This window comes from Dromiciops gliroides, chromosome 2 (genome assembly GCF_019393635.1).
Source record: "Dromiciops gliroides isolate mDroGli1 chromosome 2, mDroGli1.pri, whole genome shotgun sequence".
NCBI lineage: Eukaryota > Metazoa > Chordata > Mammalia > Microbiotheria > Microbiotheriidae > Dromiciops > Dromiciops gliroides.
This window is the reverse complement of record NC_057862.1, coordinates 76,822,399-76,845,590: the sequence shown is the minus strand read 5'-3', so window position 1 is coordinate 76,845,590 and position 23,192 is coordinate 76,822,399. Positions and strand designations below refer to the sequence as shown.

General features: G+C 40.9%; 1 protein-coding gene across 1 annotated transcript in view; it reads right to left on the bottom strand.

Annotated features, from left to right (window-relative positions):
* SLIT1 (slit guidance ligand 1) overlaps nt 1-23,192 on the bottom strand; it is a 248,127-nt gene that overhangs the window by 212,421 nt on the left and 12,514 nt on the right. Inside the window, 3 exon segments of the mRNA XM_043983001.1 lie at nt 4,448-4,519; nt 10,086-10,157; nt 12,054-12,125. Of these exon segments, the coding sequence (XP_043838936.1) occupies nt 4,448-4,519; nt 10,086-10,157; nt 12,054-12,125 (216 nt within the window).

Sequence of the window (23,192 nt, the reverse complement as noted above, 5' to 3'; positions counted from 1 at the left end):
GACCTACCTTTGAATATCTGTCTCAGGATTCAAGCTGGACAAAACTCATCTAGTCCAATCTCTTCGTTTCATAAATGAGGAAACTGAGTCCCAGACTGGTTAAATGACTCAGTGAAGGTCATACCAGGTAAGTTGGCAGACCTATGATTCAAACCCATATTCCCTGATTCCAAACCCAGTGCCCTTTCCACTACATCAGGATACACTGCTATGTGAAGTGCCTTCACGACCAGCATTGCTTTAGGAAGCAGAAATAGTATGAAGTATGGTGAGTAGAGACACCAGTGAGGAAGACAGCAATGGTTAATTGCCACTAAACCTATCATGCAGAATGGCAGATGACTGAGAATCTCACTTATAGGATTTGTGGAGGCCATGGGGAATTTGGCAGTAACTTTCCCAGAAAGCATGGTTTGTCTATCTGTTATTGTCGGTAACTGCTAAGTATTTTCAAAGTGCAGGTTGGTCTTGCTCCTAGAAGAGGTAGAGGGGGTCAGAGGAATGCCTCTCTATTCTCCAGATTATCAGATAAAACAAATTAATTATTCTTTGAAAAGAATGACAGGATTGCAAACAAAGAGGAAGAAGGAACCTCTAACCTCCATCAGGAGGTTGGAGGATAGAAGAATATGACACCAAACAGGAGGAGGGGAGGAAGAGATGGTTCCATTTTAGAATTTGTGATAAAGGAGAGAAAAGACAGGAATAAACCAATCTACACTATAGATTTTGGCACAGTAGGTTTCAAAGGGTTGGTTCCTATGACCTAAAATTTTCCATGAATAAGTTACCCCAGGAGGAATGGGAAGCTCTCCGAAATGAAATTCTGAGGCCATAAACAGAAACAATTACAATGAAGAAGAAAAGAGGGAAACCTGCCTAAAGAAACTGATGCAGATAGAGAGCAAACTCATCAACCAACTTAAACTTTGAAGGTGCCCTTAGAAGATGAAGGCAAAAGCAGGTAATAAAGGATGACTTTGAAGAGAGTCACAGACCTCCATAAGTCAAGAGCACCGAGATCCAGATTGTGGAGTCAGGTGATGAATGCTAAGGACAACAAAAAGAGCTTTTTCTTTGGCTACACTGGATAAGGGAGGAAAAAAGGGGACTTAGGGTGATTGGAAGGTGATAACAAATCATCATACAAAAGATAGAACTACTCAACTTTTATATTGGGAGCTCTTCTGTATTCTCTGAGAGCAATATTAATAGTTAGCATTTACATAGGGCTTTAAGGTTTGCAAAGCACTTTCCAAAGATCTATCTCATGAGTGATCTCTGGACTGGAAAGGATAAAACAAATAACTGAAAGCCATAAGAACTCTGATCAATGCAATAACCATCCATGATTTCAGAGAATGGATGGTGAAGCACACTACCCACCACCCACCCCCTCTTCACAGAAAGGTGATAGATTCTCTGTCCATCAGAGAATAAGACCTGGGGTTTTTTTAGATAAAGTCAAAGGGGATTTTCTTTGCTTGACAATGCATATTTGTTACAAGGGTTTTGTTTTTATTTCTTGTTATTTTCAATGATGGGAAGGATGGGAAGGAGATTTTTGTTAACTGAAAAAATTTAACTAAAAAATTCTTTTTTTAAACAAAGGTTAAGAGAATTGAGACTTAAGGAAATAGGGAGCATACACTTGACTACAAATATTATCCCAAGAAACTAAAAGACCAGGGAAGCTAGGTGGCGCAGTGGATAGAGTGCCAGCCCTGGATTCAGGAGGACCTGAGTTCAAATCCAGAATCAGACACTTAACACTTACTGGCTGTGTGACCCTGGGCAAGTCACTTAACCTCAACTGCCTCACTAAAAAAAAAAGAAACTAAAAGATCCAGCAGACATGATTATCTTTAAAAATCTTGAAGAAAAGGAGGACTGCAGATGTGAAGTTCAAATACCGATGCGATTTTTTTAAGGGACAAAAGTGAGAAGTTTATAGGCCGTATGCCAGCGATCTCAACTTCAATCGTTGGCAACATTCTAGAACACATTAAAAAAGGAGATGGTTTGGGACAAGTCAGAAAAGGAAGTGGCTTCATCAGGAGGTCATGCCTGATCAATCTCACTTCCTTTTTTGACAGGGTTACTACTCAGAGAGGTCAAGAGAATGCTGTAGACATAGTTTATCTAGATCTCATCAAACATCTAACAAAGTCTACTATGCAGTTCTTGTGGGCAAAATTGGAGAGATGTGGGCTACGCGATTCTACGATCAAGTGGAATCATTTGTAAAATGGAAATAATAGTTGCACTTACCTCAAAGGACTGTGGTGAAGAACAAATGAGATGACATATGTAACGCCCACCTTGTAAACCTTAAAGCATTATATAAATGCTAGCTATTGTCATTGTTGTTGTTGTTATTCAGGAATTGGCTGATGGCCACCAAACCCCAAATGTCATCAATCAGTGAATAAGCATTTACTAACTACCTGCAACATGTCAGTTACTGAATTAAGTGCTGGATATACAAAAAAAAAAAAAAAAAGGTAAAATCCAGTCTTTGTTCTCGAGGAGCTCACAGTCTAATGGGGGAGACAACATTCATGCCAGCTGTCGGACCAGTGCTATTTGACATGAGTGTCTCAGATAAAGGTAGAGATGGCATGTTTGGCAGATGTGCAGTTGGCAGAAAGCTGGTGAATGACTCTGAATGACAGGACTGGAGAAGGCCTTGACCGGCTAGACTGGTAGGCTGATTCTAATAAGATGGAATTAAGGATCAGCCACCTAGAGTTGGAAGGGACCTTACAGGGCATCCAGTCCAATCCTTTGGACTAGATCTTACAGATGAGGAAACCAAGGTATAGAAAGGTAAAGTGATTTCTAAGGGCCACACACAGTATCAGGGCTGGGATTTGAACTCATGTCCTATGGCTTCAAGATTATCCTTCCCCCCCGCCCCAGCTCCTTCTTTTGACATCCTAGCTAGGTGACTGGACCTAGGACACTAGACCTGAAGTAAGGAGGATTTCAGTCCAAATCCTGCCTCAAATATTGACTGTGTGACCCTCGGGAAATCATTTCGCTTCTCTGTACCTCAGTTTCCTCAACTGTAAAACGTAGATAATAGTAGTACCTACCTCCCAGGGTTGTTGTGAAGATTCAGTGAGATGATATTTGTGTAGCACTTTGCAAACCTTAAGGTGCTAGACAAATGCTAGCTTTTGTTATCCGTCCTTCCAGACCTAGTTCAGTTATCATATCTTCCATGAAATCTTCCCTAATCTGATCTTATTTCACTTCCTACTCTTCTTTTAATACAAATTAGAACATCAACCAATAATCTGTGTCGATCACCCCTTTTAGATTTTAATTTCCTTGCGGGAAAGAATCCTATGTTATTTTCCCTTATATTTGTATTATTTCCCTTGTATTTTCCCAGAGCTAACACAATGTGTTACACATAACACATGGTTATGAATGCCTGGTGGGAAAGAATTAAAACATAAATAGATTCAAGAAGGACTTAGAGGGGGGCAGCTAGGTGACACAGTGGATAAGGCACTGGTCCTGGATTCAGGAGGACCTGAGTTCAAATATGACCTCAGACACTTGACACTTACCAGCTGTGTGACCTCAGGCAAGTCACTTAGCCCCAATTTCCTCAAGAAGAAGAAGAAGAAGAAGAAGAAGAAGAAGAAGAAGAAGAAGAAGAAGAAGAAGAAGAAGAAGAAGAAGAAGAAGTTAGAGATAACTATAAATGACAGAGTCTATGCAAAAACGCTGTCGCTGTGGGGAACTCCTTTTACCAGATCACACCCCAATTCTAAGTCTTAGGGAGGAGGCAGCTAGGTGGTGCAGTGGATATAGCACTGGCCCTGGATTCAGGAGGACCTGAGTTCAAATCTGGCCTCAGACACTTGACACTTACTAGCTGTGTGACCCTAGGCAAGTCACTTAACCCTCACTGTCCCACAATAAATAAATAAAAACAAACAAAAAAAACTAAGACTTAGGGAGTTGCCCAAGACACATAAAGGTTAAGTGATTTGCCCAGGGTCACACTTATACCATCAGAGACAGGATTTGGACCCAGGTCTTCCTGACTTGAAAGCCCGGATTCATAACAAGATATGAAGGGAAGGTACGGATGTTTGGCTATTACAAGTCCACTCTGTTAAAGCTGATATCATTGAGAACAACCAAACACTCCTGTAATGCTTCCTTTATTTCTTCTATCACAGCCAGGAAGACTATGATAAAGCAATATTTGATAAACATTTGGTAAAGCAACTGTTCTTATGAAAAGAGTCTGACCCTTGGATGCCACGAGTGTTTCTGACCAGGTGAGAGGCAGGCTAATATCAGGCAGTTCCAAGAAGAGCCTCTGCAGATGCAATCCTCACTGACTCCCCAACACTCCCCACTTAGCCTGCCAAGAATGGCAAGAAAAGAAGCATTGTTCCAAGGATGAAAAAAGGTTACTCACAGTCTTGAAAGTGCCTGGTTATTCTGGAACAGTAGTTCTGGTAACAAGTGCAGATGGTTCCGGTTCAGTCGTCTGAAGAAAAGAAAAGAAAAACTAAAATAACTTTGTTTTTCATAGAAAAAGGAAAAAATGTGTTCTACGATAGAAAAAAAGTTGTTGAGTTATCCCTAATAATGGACTTACATGTATGTGTACTTGCACACACGTACATACATACACATATTGCAACTTTCATTTTAGCATCTTGTGCCATGTAGTAACTATGTCATGAGATACCAGAGAAAATCAACCACTCAACTGGCAACAGTCTTAAGTAAATAACACCTGGACACTTTTGAAAAATGTGAATATCAGAATCAGGATCCAAATGGGAGCAGTGTTGATCACACCATCTTCTTGACCTCATGAGCACTTTAGGGAGAATAGTATAATGGAGGTGGATTTGCAATACCTCAGTAACCAGCCATACCTCAGGACTCTACTGACCCCTGCCTTGATCATTAGGCAGGACCAAGAATTCTACACCTGCCCTGCTACCAGGCATAATGGCCAACTCCAACCCTCTCAACACACATACTTTTTCATCTCTTGCTCAGGAATTCATGATAAAATCAATGTTGCCATTACTACTGTGAAAAATGTAACATTCTATTTCTCTGTGGCTCCACTGGGAATCCCTATGAACCCCAGCTAGGCTTAAGTCCCCTTCCCTGGCCATCAATCCAGATTCCCTCCTACCCATACCACCTATGCCCCTATCTACCCTAACCTGCCATCTGGAGCCTCCAACCTATTGTGATTCTGATTTTGGGGGGGTGGGACAATGGGGGTTAAGTGACTTGCCCAGGTTCACACAGCTAGTACGTGTCAAAAGCCTGAGGTCACATTTGAACTCAGGTCCTCCTGGTGCTTTATCCACTGTGCCACCTAGCTGCCCCCGCCTCCAACCTATTGTTTTGTTTTGTTTTGTTTTTAAGGGAGGCAATTGGGGTTAAGTGACTTGCCCAGGGTCACACAGCTAGTAACTGTTAAGTGTCTGAGGCCGGATTTGAGCTCAGGTACTCCTGACTCCAGGGCCGGTGCTCTATCCACTGCGCCACCTAGCTGCCCCATCCAACCTATTGTTAACAAACTGTCTTTCACAGCAGACATTTGCTATGTAAATGCCAACTCCCATTATTACCTGAAACTACAAAATCCTGAATCCTAAACCCTCTACCAATTTGGATAACCAAGCTGCCAAAGATAACCTACACAGACTCACTTAAATTTAGGCAATTAGAAACAAGAGGAAGGAGGGAATCTTAGGGCATATGTTCAAAACTTACATGTCTACTTTAGCAGTCCATTTTAAATGACACTCATTTGATCATAGCATTTTTAAATGGGTCATCTCATATAAAGTTTTAATTTATCTGGAAAAATTACCAATATAGTTACAGTTTTCCCAAGGGCTAAGGAAGAAACTCTGAGTTCTATAAATGTAACCTGACTTGGAAAGATAATCCAGGGGAGGAAAGCACTGTATTGTGAGAGAAAGATATGAGGCTTGGAGGTTGGAGGCCTCCCAACTCGCTTACTCACTAGCTGTATGGTCTTGGGTCAATCAAGGAAGCAAGCAAGCCTTTATTCACCACTTACTATGTGCCAGACACTCAGGTAGGCACCGATGATACAGAAATGAGAGGGAAACAGTCTTCCCTTAAGAAATTCCCATTCTAGGGGCAGCTAGGTGGTGCAGTGGATAGAGCACTGGCCCTGGATTCAGGAGGACCTGAGTTCAAATCCAGCCTCAGACAGTTAACACTTCCTAGCTGTGTGACCCTGGGCAAGTCACTTAGCCCCAATTGCCTCACCAAAAAAACCCCAAACAAACAAAGAAATTCCCATTCTAAGAAAGGAGATGACAGGTACCTAGATAAAAATATACTGAATATATTAAAAAGTAGAACCAGGTAGTTTTAAGAGGAAGGGCTCTATCACTTGAGGGGGAATCAGGAAAAGCTTCATAGAGGGGGAGACACAAGCTAGATCAAGTCTTATCCCTTTTCTGGTTCTCATCTATAAAATGAAGGGGACCAGATTATCATCACTAAGGTCCCTTTCCAGCTCAAACATCCTGTGATTCTATCAACCATTTTGGACTAGCCCTTGAGCGTTGGACTCCTTCTTCCCTTTCTGAATCAACAGATTTCATGAAAACATGTTATCTGCCCATCTTTTAGCTTAAGAGATATAGATTTCATCCATAGGGACACCCCCTCTACTAATCTGTGTCATCTCCACTCTTTGCTTCAGCAGACAACCTTTAAGAATTTTATAGCCAAAAATATTCATTATCCTGTGGCCAGACTTCTGATGAAAAGCTTCTCTGAACTTAGCCAGACAGGTCCCCAGAAGACATATATTGTCTGTCACTTGGACTTGCTCAAAATCCTTCCAGCTTGAGAGGGCCTAGCAGGGCTTGTATTCTGCCAGCATCACTTTTTTTTTTTTTTGCAAGGCAACGAGGGTTAAGTGACTTGCCCAGGGTCACACAGCTAGTTAAGTGTCAAGTGTCTGAGGCCGGATTTGAACTCAGGTACTCCTGACTCCAGGGCCGGTGCTTTATCCACTGCACCACCTAGCTGCCCCTCCAGCATCACTTTTGACTCTCCTGGATCACCACCATCCCACAATGAAGCAGCAGAATAGGATTTTTAGTGGAGTGAGAGTACTCCGTGATTCAGATTTTTTAATTCTTCAAATTCTATTTACCAAAAAACAACCCAACAGAGCTGAAATTGTTCCAGGGGAGGCAACTAAAATGATAGAGGGGCATGAAGAACCTGCCCTCTGAGAATCATCTTCAAAAGAGGAATACTTTCCCATTTGGAAAAAATAAGATGAGAGAGTTTATGGCTGAAATCTATCAACTCATGATTATAGATTAGGGGAAAATAGGCTTATTCATGACATCCCAAAATACTCAAATTATGGGCATCCACTGAACCTTAAAAGGAATTTAAGGGCAAATAAATATCCATAAAGGGATTTCAGAAAGCATCACTTTATACCATGGACAATAAGCTTCTAGGATTTGTTTCCTCAAAAATTAAAAGAGGCTAATGATTTAAAGAGATACAAAATAAGCTGGGAAGATGAGTGAAAACTAGTCTCCCAGCTGTATGACCTTGAATAATTAACTCCCTTTTCTTGTCTTGTACCAGGCAAATTCTAAATTCTGTGATGCTGTGATTCTACTTTTCTATATTCACGGACAATAGATTCATAACATACTAGTAAAGAAAGTCTGGAATATATAAGGTACATTCCTAACTTTTTCAGGTTGATTCCATTGAAGTCAACCACCACCTCTAGAAAAAAAAAATGCTTTTTGGTATGTATCATTGTCAGAAACAGAATACTAGGTCACATGGGCTAGGAGCTTGACCTAATGTGGCATTTATGTTCTTTTAGTTAAAAAAAACCCTAAGCTTTGCTGATGCCTTTTGATCATAGTTACTTCCACATATAGCCCCCAAAGCCATCAAGTAAGCTCTCTCTTATAAAAGAGAAAAACAATTAGACTAATTGGTATTGACCAATCACCCAATTAACCACATATGCCAGTGCATGCAACATTCCTCACCTGGAATCTACCTTGAAGGGAGGGAGGTATTTCCACATATCTTTTTTGGACACCAAGATTAGTCATTATAATTATTCAGTATTTGGTTTCATTTTAATTTTCTGTTTATTTTCATTGTAATAATTGTTACATGATTTGTCCCCTATGTTCTATTTATTTCACTCTGCATCAATTCAAACAATTCCTCCCATGTTTCTCTTAATTGTGAAGTTCTGTCCTATTCACAAAACTGCACAGGCTAACAGAGCCTGATATCTCCAGAAATGAGGGTCAAATGTTTGAAAACTCAAGCAATTATTCAATTCCATGTAAGTATCTATTAAGTTCTATAAAAAATTCAACACTATGTTAGGTGCCATGGGGTATACTAAAATGTAAAACATGGCCCCTGGCCTCAATTCAATTCGACAAGCATTTATTAAGTTCCTATTACATGCCGAGCACAGGAGCTCAAGGAATTTTTCATATAGCTTGAGCTACAGAACTCCAAACAGCATTAGAATATGCAAACAATCAAGAAAATTCAAAAACATTTTTCTTAATTCCTTCCAGCAACCATAAAATCATATGTCCATTGGAAATCAGCTGACCTTAGGGTTGTAATCAGTCTATGGTCAACTCCAGGAAAATAACCTGTCAGCAGCTACACAAGGCAGGTCAGCACCTCTTCCCTAGGGATCACGAAGGTCCAGTCTGGCACAGATGTTATTTGTATGACTATCCCTTCCTACCTGCCTGCCGGTAAAAATGGTTTAATCCAATGGTCTTTCTTCTAAGGGAAAAACGTCATTTTTGAAGGGAAAAAAATGATCTTTTAGATCCCAAAACAATGGCAACTGACAAGATAATATTTCAATTTCTAGTAGCTTCTTCCTCCAACCACAATGCTTTGTTCCCCTCCCACAATCCCTAGTAAGTAGAAACCAGACTGTGATTCTTATTTTCAAATGGGAGAACTATGGCCCAGAGATGTGAAATGATTTATCTGGTGCCACACAACAAATTCAGAGGGAATTAATTTATCTCCTCTTCCCCCCACCACAAACACACACACAAGCACACACACACACACACACACACACACAATGAATAGTTTCTTCTTCTAGATTTCTTTTGTGTCATCTTATCTTAAAAAGGTGAATTTAACCATAGCTCCTACAAATTCCTAGATCAGATCAGTGAAGAGAAAATCTGGGAAAGGGAATAGTGAAGAGTCCTCAGTATACCCCCTGGAAGTTCCCCCACATACCATATTGGGAGGTGACTGAAAACAAAGCCCATCTCTCTCCTATCGAGTCTCTGGTTGATTGGGCTCTCAGCTGTTTTGGAAGATATTTGTTGAGGGTTGTTTTTGTTCTAGCCATCCTCCTCCTCGAGTCTAACCAGAGCCATAACCACATTGGCAGATTCCAACAATGCCACTGTCCCATTTGATGATACATGGCATCCACCTGGAAGGCCCATCTCCCCACTGCCATATGGGTACCATTTAAACCACAATTTAAAGATGCTTCAATGTCCCCACCGCTGCCCCTGCTTTTCAGAAAAGCAAAGCACATGATCCCTCCATGCTGCTGATGCCAAAGACCTCCATGTTGAACCAGTGGCGAGGTGGGCAGAGAAGGACACATATAGGGTCAGTAAATGTTCCTGTGTCCCCCATCACTGCCTGGGTGAGCTATCAATCAGCATCATGCCAAACAGCAAGGATATAACAGCCAAGTAAAACTATTGATGGATGACTCGATGCTAACTGTCAGCTAAGCCATTATCAATTATGAGGAGAGAAATGTATTGGGAAATGACAGCGATGTGTTTTAAAGTACATCAATAAAACATTTAACAAAACTGGTGGGAAGAAGGAAAGGAAACGGTCTCCACCAGTTACAGGGATTTTTTTTTACAAGCCTCAGATATATGGCTGGGACACCATGAGTAAAAAATTCATGCATGGAGTCCTGTGTACATCCAACTTCTCCCCCATCCTTGTGCCCTGTGGATACTCACAGTCTCTCCAGCTCCCTCATGTCATCAAAAGCTCCTCGCTCCACTGCTCCAATCTGATTTTCCATCAGTTGTCTGGTGAGGCAAAGAGACAAAGACTGCTCTAGGTCAAGGACTCCAAGAAATAGGAGGCAAATTCAGAACAAGGTATTTAGTTAAGGAATGATAAAGAAAGTATACAACCATTCTATTAAGTTCCTTCTTGAGTGGATGAGATTTCCTTGAAATCTGGTGAATTCAACAATGAAGGCTTCTTCCCAGAACCAAACCCTGCTACATAAATGCCTCCTCTCCTCCCCAGTCCTGCCTCATTGGAATCAGGCACCCCTATGGCATAGGGCCATGCATCCACCAAGCTACCAGATTATCTTTCCAAAAACATATCAAAAGAAAACCCCAGTTAGTCAGCAGTGAGCAAGGGGCATGGATCTATCAGACCCTGGCATAAGTGTCCATCCTGGCAAAGCCTCCAGCACTAACCCAGAGGGCACATGTCCAGGCAACAGAACAGCAAGTACAGCATGCTGCAAGTGGGCAAAGGATTGTGCCAAATGGGCAGAGCTTATGAGGGCAGAAAATGCACCGGCAGCTGGCAGACATCACACAACCCTCCCACTGCCCCCGTCTGTTTTGGATGAAAATGAAACACCTATGCCAAGTCATCGCTACCCATACACAAGCCCTTGATTTTGATTTTGATTTTCCCCATGTCCTCCCTGATCTCATATCTCCCTATATCCCAAATGAAAGGATGCACAATTTCCAGGCAGTGGTGAACCTATGACAGCATCTTTGCACTTGGTACAAAGTTTAACAGGTCTCCTGCCTTTCTATGTCCTACCTCCTACCTCCATGTTTATAAAGAAGTAGGAGAAATAGAGGATGGGCTCATGGTCTCCTCCAAGTAACTTAGCTTCTCCTTTCCTTGCCTTCTCCCTTACTCCCATGATTCAAGCTGAGGCAATCAGGTGGCTCAGTGGAAAGAGTCCTGGCTGGGAGTCAGGAAAACTTAAATTCCAATCCCACCTCCGATATTTACTAGCTGTCACTATGGTGCCTCAAAAATACATCACACCTGATCTCTACTGTTCCTGAATTAGAGATATAAAAGTCAAACTCATGGAACTCACAGAGCCATAGGATGTCAGAGCTAGAAGGGACCTTTGTTGTTATCTAAGACCATAGGTCTCAACCTAGAAGGAACTTCACAAGCCATTTGCTCCAACCCCTCCATTTTACAGATGAAGAAACAGAGGAATGAAGAAGTTGAGTGATTTGCACAAGGTCACAAAGTAGTAGACATCAGAGGTGAGATTTGAACCCAGGGGTTCTGAATCTTGAGTCAATGCATGTACTACTCTAGCATAATGGCTCCTAGGATCTTCGGTTCATAGATTTAGGGACACAAAGGACCTTAGATGTTTGTTATCTCAGAGGTCTATAGACCTAGAGCTAGAGGGGTCTCTGAGGTCATCCAGTCCAATCCATCATTTTACATAGAGAATCTAAGGCCCAGAGGGAAAGTAGCTTTCCCAAGGTTACACAGTGAGGCAGCAATAGATTAGGATGAGTCTCCTGACTCTCAGGCCAGCATTCTTCAAAGGGCAAGGAATGAAGTTCCTATAACATAGAATTTCTAGTCCCTGATATGGGATAAGACTGAAGAGAAGAGTTACCAAGGCTTGGAGGCTTCAGAGGTACACAAGAAAAGACTTTTCCATTTCCCCACCTCATTGCCTCGACTGGGGCCCTTTGGGGAGGCCCACCTTGTAACCTATCTTAGAACGACTGAAGTCCCAGTGTTAGCTCTCTGCTGATCTGGGCCAGGACTCAGCCCCTAACATCCTCAGATCTCATTTCCATGACCAAAGTAGACCGAGGGAATCCCACAGCAAAAGTTCTGAGGATGGGCAAGGGAATAGAGAAAGGGGCGAGGGACTCGGGAAGAAGACAAGGAAAGGAGACACTCACAACACACGAAGCTGCTTCAGTCCTGCGAAGTCATTCTTGTGGATCCGAGTGATGTTGTTCCCATTGAGTTCCCTAGGGAAGTGAAGAAGAAAGAACAGTCAGTGAACAGACTAGAGCAAGGAGACAGAATACATGGGCTTTCCTCCAGATCCATACTGCCCAATTTATGCCTACCATCTGTTAAATAGAACACTATGTTTCCCAACTGATATACCTGAAGACACAAGTGTATCACACAGCCCTAAGTAATGTTTCGTGAGTTTTCTTTGCAACTCTGTCTCTCTTCACTCCCTTCTCCAAATCTTCCTTCATATAGGTGCCAAAATGATCATTCGAAATCAGAGTTCTGACCATTTTACTCCCCAGCTCAAAAAATTTCAATAGCTCCCTATTGTCCATAAGATAAAATTTCAACATCCTTAGCCTGATATTTAAGGTCTTCCCCAATCTGCCTTTGGTTAACTTTCCATCCCTTCTTTATATGGCTCCTTTTCATGTACTCTGCGTCCAGCCAAATTGGACTACTAGCTATTCCCTGAACTTAACATGCCATCCCCTACCTGTGTGCTTCTGGTAAGTGTCCTTTATACCTAGAATAGAGGAAGGCTTCCTCTCCTCCACCTTCTAGAACTCTGCCTCTACAAGTCACTGCCTCATTTAGTCACAGTGGCCTGTAAATAATGGAACTGGTACATCCTTGCTGCTATACTTTTATATTGGCTCTGATCCTGATGCATAATAAATGTCTGCTGAGTGAATGGACATGTTGTGGTGGAGAGTTCTTGAGTTGGTGTTAGTGTGTGACCTTGGGCAAATTATATCATTTTTCTGAACTCTAGCTTTCTCATCTGTGAAATGGGTATGATGGTAGCTGTAGCACCTATCCCCTAAGGTTAGGAGGACTAAATGACATAATGCATGTAAAGTACTCTGCAAACTTTAAAGAATTATATAAATATCAGTTATTATTATTATTACTACCTGTTCTTTCTTTCAGACTAATTTAAGTCTGGGACAGCTAAGTGGTACAGTAGTTTGAGCAGTAGGACTAAAGTCAGGAAGATTCATCTTCCTGAATTCAAATTTGGCTTCAGACCCTTACTAGCTATGTGACCTTGGGCACTTAACCACTGTTTGCCTCAGTGTCCTTATCTGTAAGATGAACTGGAAAAGAAAATGGCAAATCAATCCAGTATCTTTGCCAAGAAAACCCAAATGAGGTCACAAAGAGTCGGACAAGACTGAACAGCAGTACAAGATAACCTACTTCTCACTGATGTGATACTCAAATGATGTATATAAACTACTTTGCAAAATACAATACAATAAAAATGTCAGCTATTATTGTTAAGTATGATGATAACTGGGATTTGAACTTACATTCATTAAGGATTTATTTTATTTCTCATTGAGATTGGTCTATTTAGGCCATCTATTTCCAGTCATGTCAAATTGGGTGTTTGCTATTTTTTTGCAGATATTTATCTATTTCTTAAATCCTAAAGTTTATTCGCACAAATATTTTCTTAAATTTATTTCATATATTATCACATCCCCTTTATGTTTCTAATTCTGGTAACTGAGTTCTCTTTTTTAAATTAAAATTTTAGGGTGTTTTTTAAAATCAGCTTTCTTGATTATACAAATTAGACTTATTCCAATTATTTTGTTTTCCATTTTATTCATTTCTGCTCTGATTTTAACGGTTCTCCTCTTTTTCTACTTTCCTTTTGATGTATTACTTTGCATATTTTCTATGTTCTTTGAATGCAGACCTAATTTGCTAATTCATTCTTTGTTTCTCTCCTCAACCCAAGGATTCAAAGCTATAAATTTGCTTCTAAGCTCTGAACTGGCTGCTTACGTTGAAATATGTGGTATTTCTGTTGTCATTATCTTTGAAGGTAATTTACTATTATTAAATCCTTTTTGAACTAAAGCATTAATAAATTGCTTTTTTAAATCTCATGATCAAGGCATTGATCCTCTATCACTGTTTGCTCCTTGGTTTTAATATATTAGGATCCATTAACATATTTTTAAATTTATACCTTTCCAAATCTGCTTATGACTTTAATATGGCCAAGTACATGATCCATTTTTGTGAATGTTCCATCAATTTTTTTTCCACTGGATATCCCTTACTTTGTCCATTAAGTTCTCTCCATATGTCTATTAAAGCCTCATTTCTCAATCATCTAAAATGTCTCCAATCAAAACTGTGTATATCTTGAAAGAAAGGGAAAGGGAGAGGTTGAATGGGGTAAAGTAGCTCACATAAAAGAAACAAGAAAAAGCTTATGGAGTGGACAGGAAGATGGGGAAGGATCGGGGAGTGAGTTAGCCTCTCATCAGAATTGGCTCAAAGACGGAATGAAATACACACTCAAGTGGGTATGATAATATATCTTGCCCTGTGGGAAAATGAGAGGGGAAGGGGATAAAGGGGGTAGAGGTAAAGGAAGGGAGGGCAGATTGGGGAAAGGGGCAGTAAAAAGCAAAACACTTTTGAGGAGGGATAGGGTGAAAAAGATAGAAAATAAAACTGTGTATATCTTTTTTATATTAGACGTGAATGAATGACACCAAGAGCCAACAATTGGGCTAAACACTGAAAACATGTTTAAAAGATATAGTTCCTTCCCTTAAGGAACTTACATTTCAATAGCAGAAGACAATACATATGGGAAATAGCAGCCATCAGTAGGGTTTTGTTCTAGTGAGGTGGAATGGAAGTGGGGGACATTGCAGGAGAAAACAAACAGGGAAAAGCTCAGAATAGGTGGCATGGGATGCTGAAGCGCGGTCTGGTACCTAGGCTAGCCAGAAGATAAAGTGAGCTAAGTGGATCAGTTTGCACTCATTCATCATTCAACTGGGTGTGAACCTAGGGCAGAAGCTCCAAATATGAAGAGATTCCCTTCTCTAGGGACTGAAGTCTAGATGCTGGAAGACCCATGTTTGAAGGTCAAGTTCTCAGGTCCAATACAAAAGGTTCTAGGTCAGGTGGGAAAGATCACATTAGCCACTGCACTGTGGTTTGCATTCATTTTATATCCCTTTTTCTTGTTAATTAGGGGAGCTCTATTTATTTCGATGTAATCCTGCAATTGTGAAATTTGACATATACTATTTTTTTGTCTTCAAAATGTAACAGGATAAAGGAATAAAACTTTATTTTGCTATTTCCATTACTAGAGCAATTTCAATGAAAAAATATTAAACAAAACTCCTATATTTTACACTTTGAGCTCTAAATATCTTTAAAATGGGCGGTTAGGTAGCACAGTAGATACAGAGCAGGTCCTGTAATCAGGAAGACCTGAGTTCAAATCCATCTTCAGACACTAAATAGCTATGTGATCCCAGGTAAGTCACTTAATCATATTTGCCTCAGTTGCCTCATCTGTAAAAATGAGCTGCAGACCAAAGGGCGATAAAGCTGTGCATACCCTTTGACCCAGCAATACCACTTTTAGGTCTTTTTCCCAAAGAAATCATGGAAAGGGGAAAGGGACCCACATGTACAAAAATATTTATAGCTGCTCTTTACGAGGTAGCAAGGAATTGGAAGTTGAGGGGGTGCCCATCAATTGGGAAATGGCTGGACAAGTTGTGGTATATGTATACAATGGAATACTATTGTGCTGTAACAAATGATGAGCAGGAGGAGTTCAGAGAAACCTGGAGGGTCTTGCGTGGGCTGATGATGAGTGAGATGAGCAGAACCAGAAGAACATTGTACACAGTATCATCAACATTGAGTGTTGATCTACTGTGATGGACTATATTCTTCTCACCAATGCAATGGTACAGAAGAGTTCCAGGGAACTCATGATGGAAGAGGATCTCCAAATCCAAGGGAAAAAAAAAAAGGAACTGTGGAGTATGGATGCTGAATGAACCATACTATCTCTTTTGGTTTTGGTGCTGTTGGTTTTTTTTCTATTTTGAGGTTTTTCATCATTGCTCTGATTTTTTCTCTTATAACAGGACTAATGCAGAAATAGGATTAATGTTATTATGTGTATATAGAGATATGTATATGTATATATATATATATATATATACATATAGATATAACCTATATCAGATTACCTGCTGTCTAGGGGAGGGGGGAGGGAGGGGAGGGAGGGAGAAAAATCTGAAATTGTAAAGCTTGTATAAACAAAAGTTGAGAACTATCTTTACATGTAATGGAAAAAATAAAATACCTTATATGTAAAATTAAAAAAAATAAAATAAAATAAAAAATGAGCTGAAGAAGGAAATGGCAAACCAATTCAGTATGTTTGCCAAAAAAATCCCAAATGGGATCACAAAGAATCTGACACAACTGAAATGACTAAATAACAGCAATCTCTAAAATAGGGGTTCCTAACCTGGGGTACATGAATAGATTTCAAGGGGTTCTTGAAGTTGGATATAATAAAAAAATCTTTCTTTTCCTGAACATCTAACTGAAATTTAGTATTTCCTCCAATTGTTTAAAAACATATTCTGAGAAGAGGTCCACAGTTTTCACAAGAAAGCTAAATGGGGTCCAGAACACAAAAATAGGCTAAATAGTCTCTACTCTAAAACTCCCCCTCCCTTCTTGAAAAGAATAGGAGCTGCAAAAAGGAAAGAAAGAAAAGAAAAGAATAGGAGCTTCACTTGGGCATGGCCACCAATCCCAACTCTTCTCTAGTCATTCACCTGACTTTACCTTGTTCTCTTTGTTTATCTGTAACTTCCCTTTAATTATATACCTTTATTTCTGTTCATTTGTTTTACCTTCCTATTGTTTTCTCCACCCCAAGGTCAGCTGTATCATTCCATAAATTTAATCAATAATGCAGTTATTTTTAAGTACCCGATGGAGGTTCTTTCATTAAGATAACTATTCGATCATAATTGAAAAATAGCCACTGCTCCGAGTACTTAGCTTTCCTGGTACTTCTATAGTTCAGTTCCAAAAAGCTTTTGAAACATGGTTTCTCCTCCATAAATTATTTGAGAACCTTTTGGTTTTTAAATGTACATCCTTTGTATTCTGATGGAATTTAGATAGCTAGGGATTTATTTCTAGAATTAAGACCCATGTTTAAAAACTTTATATAACCTATTCTAACTCCTTTAATCATTTCTGGTTTTTAGACAACCTTCTGAGACCCTGACAATAGCTCTTGATAGGTAATCTGTTTCTTTCTCTGGATAGCTCGAAGATATTTTTCTTTGTCATTGTGGTTTTGAACTTTGATGCACCTAGATGAGTTCAATGCTAAGTTTCCCTTTATTGGTTTCCTCTTAATTCTATTTACAGGGTATCATTTGGTTTTGAAACTTTAAAATGCTAAAATAATAACAACAATGACAGCAACTCACCATAATATACTGTTTTAAGGCTTACCTTATGAAGTTGGGAGTACAGGTACTATTTCCCCTGTTTTTACAGATGAAGAAACTGAGGCTCTGAGAGTTAAGTGGCCTGTCCAAGCTCACATAGCTAATTAAGTGTTTAAGATGGGATTCAAATGTGTTCTCCCAACACCAAATCCAATACTCTTTTGGAAAATTTTATTGTACAATTTCTTTAAGTCAATCTTAGTTGTCATCCTTTCTTTTGATATTTTCTAGAATCTCAATAATTCTGAGGTTTCTTCTTATTTGGCCTTCTAAACCCATTACTTTCATCTGCTTTTTTTCCAAATATTTTCCTAGTTATTTTCTGAGTTTGTTTCTCCATTTTAATCAAATTATCTATCATTCTGCTTTCTTTAGTTGCCTCCACCGGCTTTTAAACTCTCTGTGCCATTTTTGTGGAGTTTTGTTACCATTCCTCCTGAGATTTTTCCAGCTACGTGTGCCTTTTGTGATTTCAGACACTGATTTTTACTTCTTCCTTTAATTCCCTAAATGTGTTAAAGTCGAGAGACCTTTAGAAGACAACCTGGATGGACCCCCTATTTCAGATCTAATATATACCAGCCTAATTATGATTAGTGGGTCCCCTTATATACCTCTAGAGGAAACACTGGTACTATCAGTTGTCACTTGATTCAGCTGTTTCCCAGCATCCTAGGAGGCCCTAAGATGTTACCTGCAGCCTCTTCAGCCTTTGCACCCCAAAGTACCCTATTTGCCCTATGATATTAACAAAAAGTAGTTCAGGCAACAAACAATGAAAAGCCCTGGCAGCATCCCTGGAGTTCTACCCTGGAAGATTGGTTTCTGATGGGGTGTGAAAAGCCATGGATGGCCCCACATCTAGGCCACTGCCCTCACATCAAATGCTCAGAACACCAGTAACAGCTGTCTCTTCAGCCACACTCCTCTGACCCTGGAAACTAAGTGCTGTCAACCTCAGGGGAGAGCCATTAAAGCTGCAGCTCCCCACAAGAAAAAGACATCTTTAAAGGGCTAATAAAGTTCCCAAGTTTGCAGTTTAAGGGGAAATTATTGCCACTTAGGGTGAGAAAATTGCCTCCAATGGGCAATCCCAGCTGCCCCTCTCAGCATGACTGCCCATCAAGATCAGGTTTCCAACCTGGGGCCAATCACTTTCACTTGAAATCTCAACAAAATCTTTCTGAATAGAGGCGGGGAAAGGTCGTTTTTATTAAGCTCCTATTTTTTCCAACAGGTGGTCCTTCTGATCACAGAGCCCCAGAGTTACCATGGTGATCTTCCAACAGCTGCCCAGGGAAGCTAGAAGGTATGGACAGGCCTTCAGGGGACTCCAGGGAGGGTGAAAGGGGGTGGGGGGTGGGAGGGAGGTCAAAAATCTAAATGGGATGGGATTCCCTAGGGTAAAATTCTGATCTAAATTTTCCAGTGGGAACCTAGAACTGAAAAAGTTCCCTTTAGGTGTTCAGGACCATGGATAATGAAGAGTCTAGCCCATGGAATCAAGCCAATTTCATCCATGTAAAAAGTTCTATGAGTATATCAGTTCATTCTCGTGAAGATACTGGGTTCAAGACCAGAACTACTCATGCCAAACCCTGGGGACTCAGGTCCAGAATAGCCCTGACTGCAGCAGGCTCTGCATTCTTGACAACTTGTCCAAGAGGCCTAGTCATAAGTGGCTTATGGTGAGTAAGATTGAAGTGAGAAAAGATCTCTTACTAGTCTAGGAGAAAGTTGATATATTTTTTTAAATCTCTCTCTTCCAAGGCATACATGCACATACCCTAAAAAAATTTAAATATTACAATGCAAAATGAATTCTGATTCAGTTAACCAGGGACCATGGTATGTACAAGGGATTTCAGAGATAATCTAGTTCAACCCCCTCATTTTTACAAGTGAGGAATGTGAAAGGAGCAACTTAGCCAAGTTCACGCTGCTAGAAAATATCGCAGTCAAACCTAGATGTTAAAGCCCCAAATTCAGGGCTCTAAACCAACCAGATACTAAAAAATAACAAAATAAATAAAATAAAATAAAATAAAATAAAAAGGGGCAGCTAGGTGGCGCAGTGGATAGAGCACCGGCCCTGGAATCAGGAGTACCTGAGTTCAAATCCGGCCTCAGACACTTAACACTTACTAGCTGTGTGACCCTGGGCAAGTCACTTAACCCCAATTGCCTCACTTAAAAAAAATTAATAATAAAATAAAATAAATAAATAAACCAACCAGATACTCAAAAGCCAGAGAGAAAATCCCAACCCAGGTGAAATCAGTTGGGAAGAGTTAGGAACATACAGTAATTTCTTAAATGTCCTCAAAAGATGACAGATTCAATCATAAAATCCACATGTGATAACCTATCACGAGGTCCTAAGATTTCCTCGGGGGTGTGAGAATTTAAAAAAACATTCTAAGCCCTTAATCCCAGCACTCTTGGGTCTTCAAGTCCTGCACAACCATAATTTGCCAAGGAATTCCACCAGTATCATTACTAAAGCACATCAGGTTGTTATGCCCTGTTTTGGTTATACCATGACCTGAACATTCAAAGAGAAATCTAGTCCTACAACTGGGGAGGAGAGAGACCAAAGGGAGGTTAAGGAGGCCCTCAAAATTCTGCCAGACATCAGAAATAAGTAAATGTTCTTACTCCCCTAACTAAGGGACTTGCACATGGTGAGCATTTAATAAACATTTGCCAAATGAATGAAGTGAATAAATGGATAAGCAAAGGGACAGGTCTTGGATGCTCAAGAGTGGTGTATGCCTGACTTTTCCTTTGAGAAACTGGTCCATCTGGATGAGGGCAGCTGTTTTTCAATAGCACCATACAGGAAAGAACCAAAGCAAAAGTCTTGTCCAAGAGGAACAGTCAGTTGAAGCATGTCCCCCTGGAAATCTCATTCACTCAAATCTCTATCAAAAGGGAAAGGGAAGACAAAAGAGGCTCACTGGACCAATCTGCACTAAAACCAATTTGGTTACAAATGGTGTTAGAACAATGGCAGAATTGGGCACATCATGGTCTTTGTTTGTTTTTTTCCCCAACACTCTGGGCAAGGAATACTCTCCCCAAATGGACACCAGCCAACAAAAGCTTCGTTAGCAGCTGCTGCTGCCATGGTTACTGGCAACCTAACTGCTTGCCATCATTTCCAGAATCACCCATGATTCTCACACACAACCTCTACACAGTAGGAATTAAACATTAAACCTGATGGCAGAATTAATGAAAAAGAGAACTGAGTCACTACAGATGTCCTAAGCACATCTAGTTAAAAACAAGTCAGCCTCTTGCAACTGAGGGAATTGTCTGAAATCAGGAGAATTAAGGAAAAGGAAGAGGTGTTGGTGATGGCAGGAGCAGCTACTCTTTAAAAAGTTTTCTTAAGCTAGTCTCCAGATTTCAGAGAAAGTCTTGCATGGGCCTCCTGACCCCAACATGCAACCTGGGAACAAGAATGATCTAAATAATAGACTATCTCTTAAGTAAAAGAGCCTATCACCATATGGTCCCACTGCAGCTATTAGAGACATTCACAGCACTTGGGTGTTCAGTGCAGACATGATGGAAGACATGTACAGGGACAGGGGGGATATAAATGCTTGTTGAATTGGTGAAGAAACTGCTTAGGAGCTGATGAGTTAAAAGGAGAAGCCTTCCTTTCAAGCATCCCCTGTTCCCTTCTGGCTTAAATCAGTTTCAAGGCAATTCTGGAGGCCACCAAAGATAAATCTTTCTTGGCTTCAGAATGGAGTGGACAGAGTAGAAAATCCGAAAAGGAGATTCCCCGAAGGCAGGACTTCACAAATATTATCTCTCTCCTCTGAGCTTTACGAGTTCCTTCCAGAACGTGGGTTTGAATGAAGCACCGGCAGTCACAGAGTGAAATTGGGTTTGTCTGGAAACTTGGGCATTGTCAAGCCATTTACATCCCCGAAGGCCCCAGAATGATGTTCCCTGTCTATGCCCGCTCCGGCAAACAGGAAGGGAAAACAATCTGACTGTCACACAGAGAGGACATAATGTTCCCCAGAAGCTACACAAGCTACACCAGGGGCTGAGCTGTCCATAAGAGCTTTCTAGCAGAAAGGGATACCCTTTGATACCAATAAAAATTATTCTTTCATCACCTTGTGGTACAAGGTAAAGCAGGTTGTATTCGGAATCAGGGGCCCTGGATTCAAATCCCACCTTCCTCATTTACTACTTGTCACAGCAGAGTCAGGAAAACTCATCTTCCTGAGTTCAAATCTGGCCTTAGATCCTTATTAGCTGTGTGACCCTGGACAAGTCACTGAACCTTGTTTGACTCAGTTTCCTCATCTGTAAAATGAGCTTGAGAAGGAAATTGAAAACCACTTCTGTATCTTTGCCAAGAAAACCCCAAATGGGACCATGAAAAATCAGACATTATTGGGGGAAAATACTTTGGGAAAGTCACTTTACCCTCCATAGGCCTCAGTTTCCTCAACTGTAACCTGAGAAGGTTGAGCTAGTTGGCTTCTGAGATCCTGTGCAGCTTTAAATCTATGATCCTATGATCTCCTGCATCATGGGATCAGAAGTCAGAGAATGGCCCAAGAAATTGGACGCCAATCCAACCAGGTAGAAGGCCCAAGAATAAGAGAGAATATTCCCAATCCACAACATAGGGAACCGTCGGAAGCCGGCCCCATGAGAAGAATGAAGCCTGTGTGGTGTCTGAGCGTTGGACTGGGAGAACCTGGGTTCAAATCTTGGCTCTGTGTGACCTCAGACAAGATCCTCACTCTCTCCAGATGTCAGCATCCTCATCTATAAAATGAGGGGGCTGGTGTCTCCCTTTTGTGATCTTCCATGTTCAGTTCTGGACCTCCCGTAACAAGTTCCTAAGTGGTCTCCCTGTCTCCTTTCCCAGCCTCTTTTGCACCTAGCTGGCAGATTACACATAAATATGTCAGGACTTTGACCTCATTGATATAGAAACTCCATCCACCCATCCTAGATTGGTAGGCCACTTATAGCTCCCCGCCCCCCTGCCCCCAGGTTACTGTGACTCCAATGAGGTCATGTATATAAAGTACTTTGTAAAACTTGAAGTAGCAGAATGCTTTTCAGCTATTTATTATCATTGTTAGGGTTGTTGTTTCATATCCCCTGCAACCTAACAGAGTGAGCACTTGGAATCTAGCAAGGTATCCCATACCTATGTAGCAATATGGCATTCAAAGCCCTTCTTCAGGCTGGCTCCATTCAGCTAACCTCTGCAGATCTACCGCACACAACTCTCTTTCATGGGCCTTCCTGCTAAAGTGGTCTACGGCCATCCCCCTCCATGACATCCCATCTCCTCTACCTACCCAGGCTTTGGCACAAGCTGCCCTGTGTAGAAAAGGCTCTCACCTCTACCTTAGTTTTAGGATACTTAGTTCCCTTCAAGGCTCAGCTCAAACACAGCCTTAAAAGAATAATGCCTGGCACACAATAAGAGCTTAATAAATGCTTGTTCACTTCACTTGTGAATACAACTTCCTATGTGAGGCCTAACCTGAAAACCCCAGTTTCTAGTGCCCTTCCCCTGGAAACTACTTCAAATGTTCTGTGTGTGTGTGTGTGTGTGTGTGTGTGTGTGTGTATGCACTCTCTCTGTCTCTGTCTCCTCTATCTCTCCTCTCTCTTCTCTCTCTTCTCTCTCTTCTCTCTCTCTCTCTCTTCTCTCTCTCTGTCTCTCTTTTCTCTCTCTCTGTCTCTCTCTGTCTC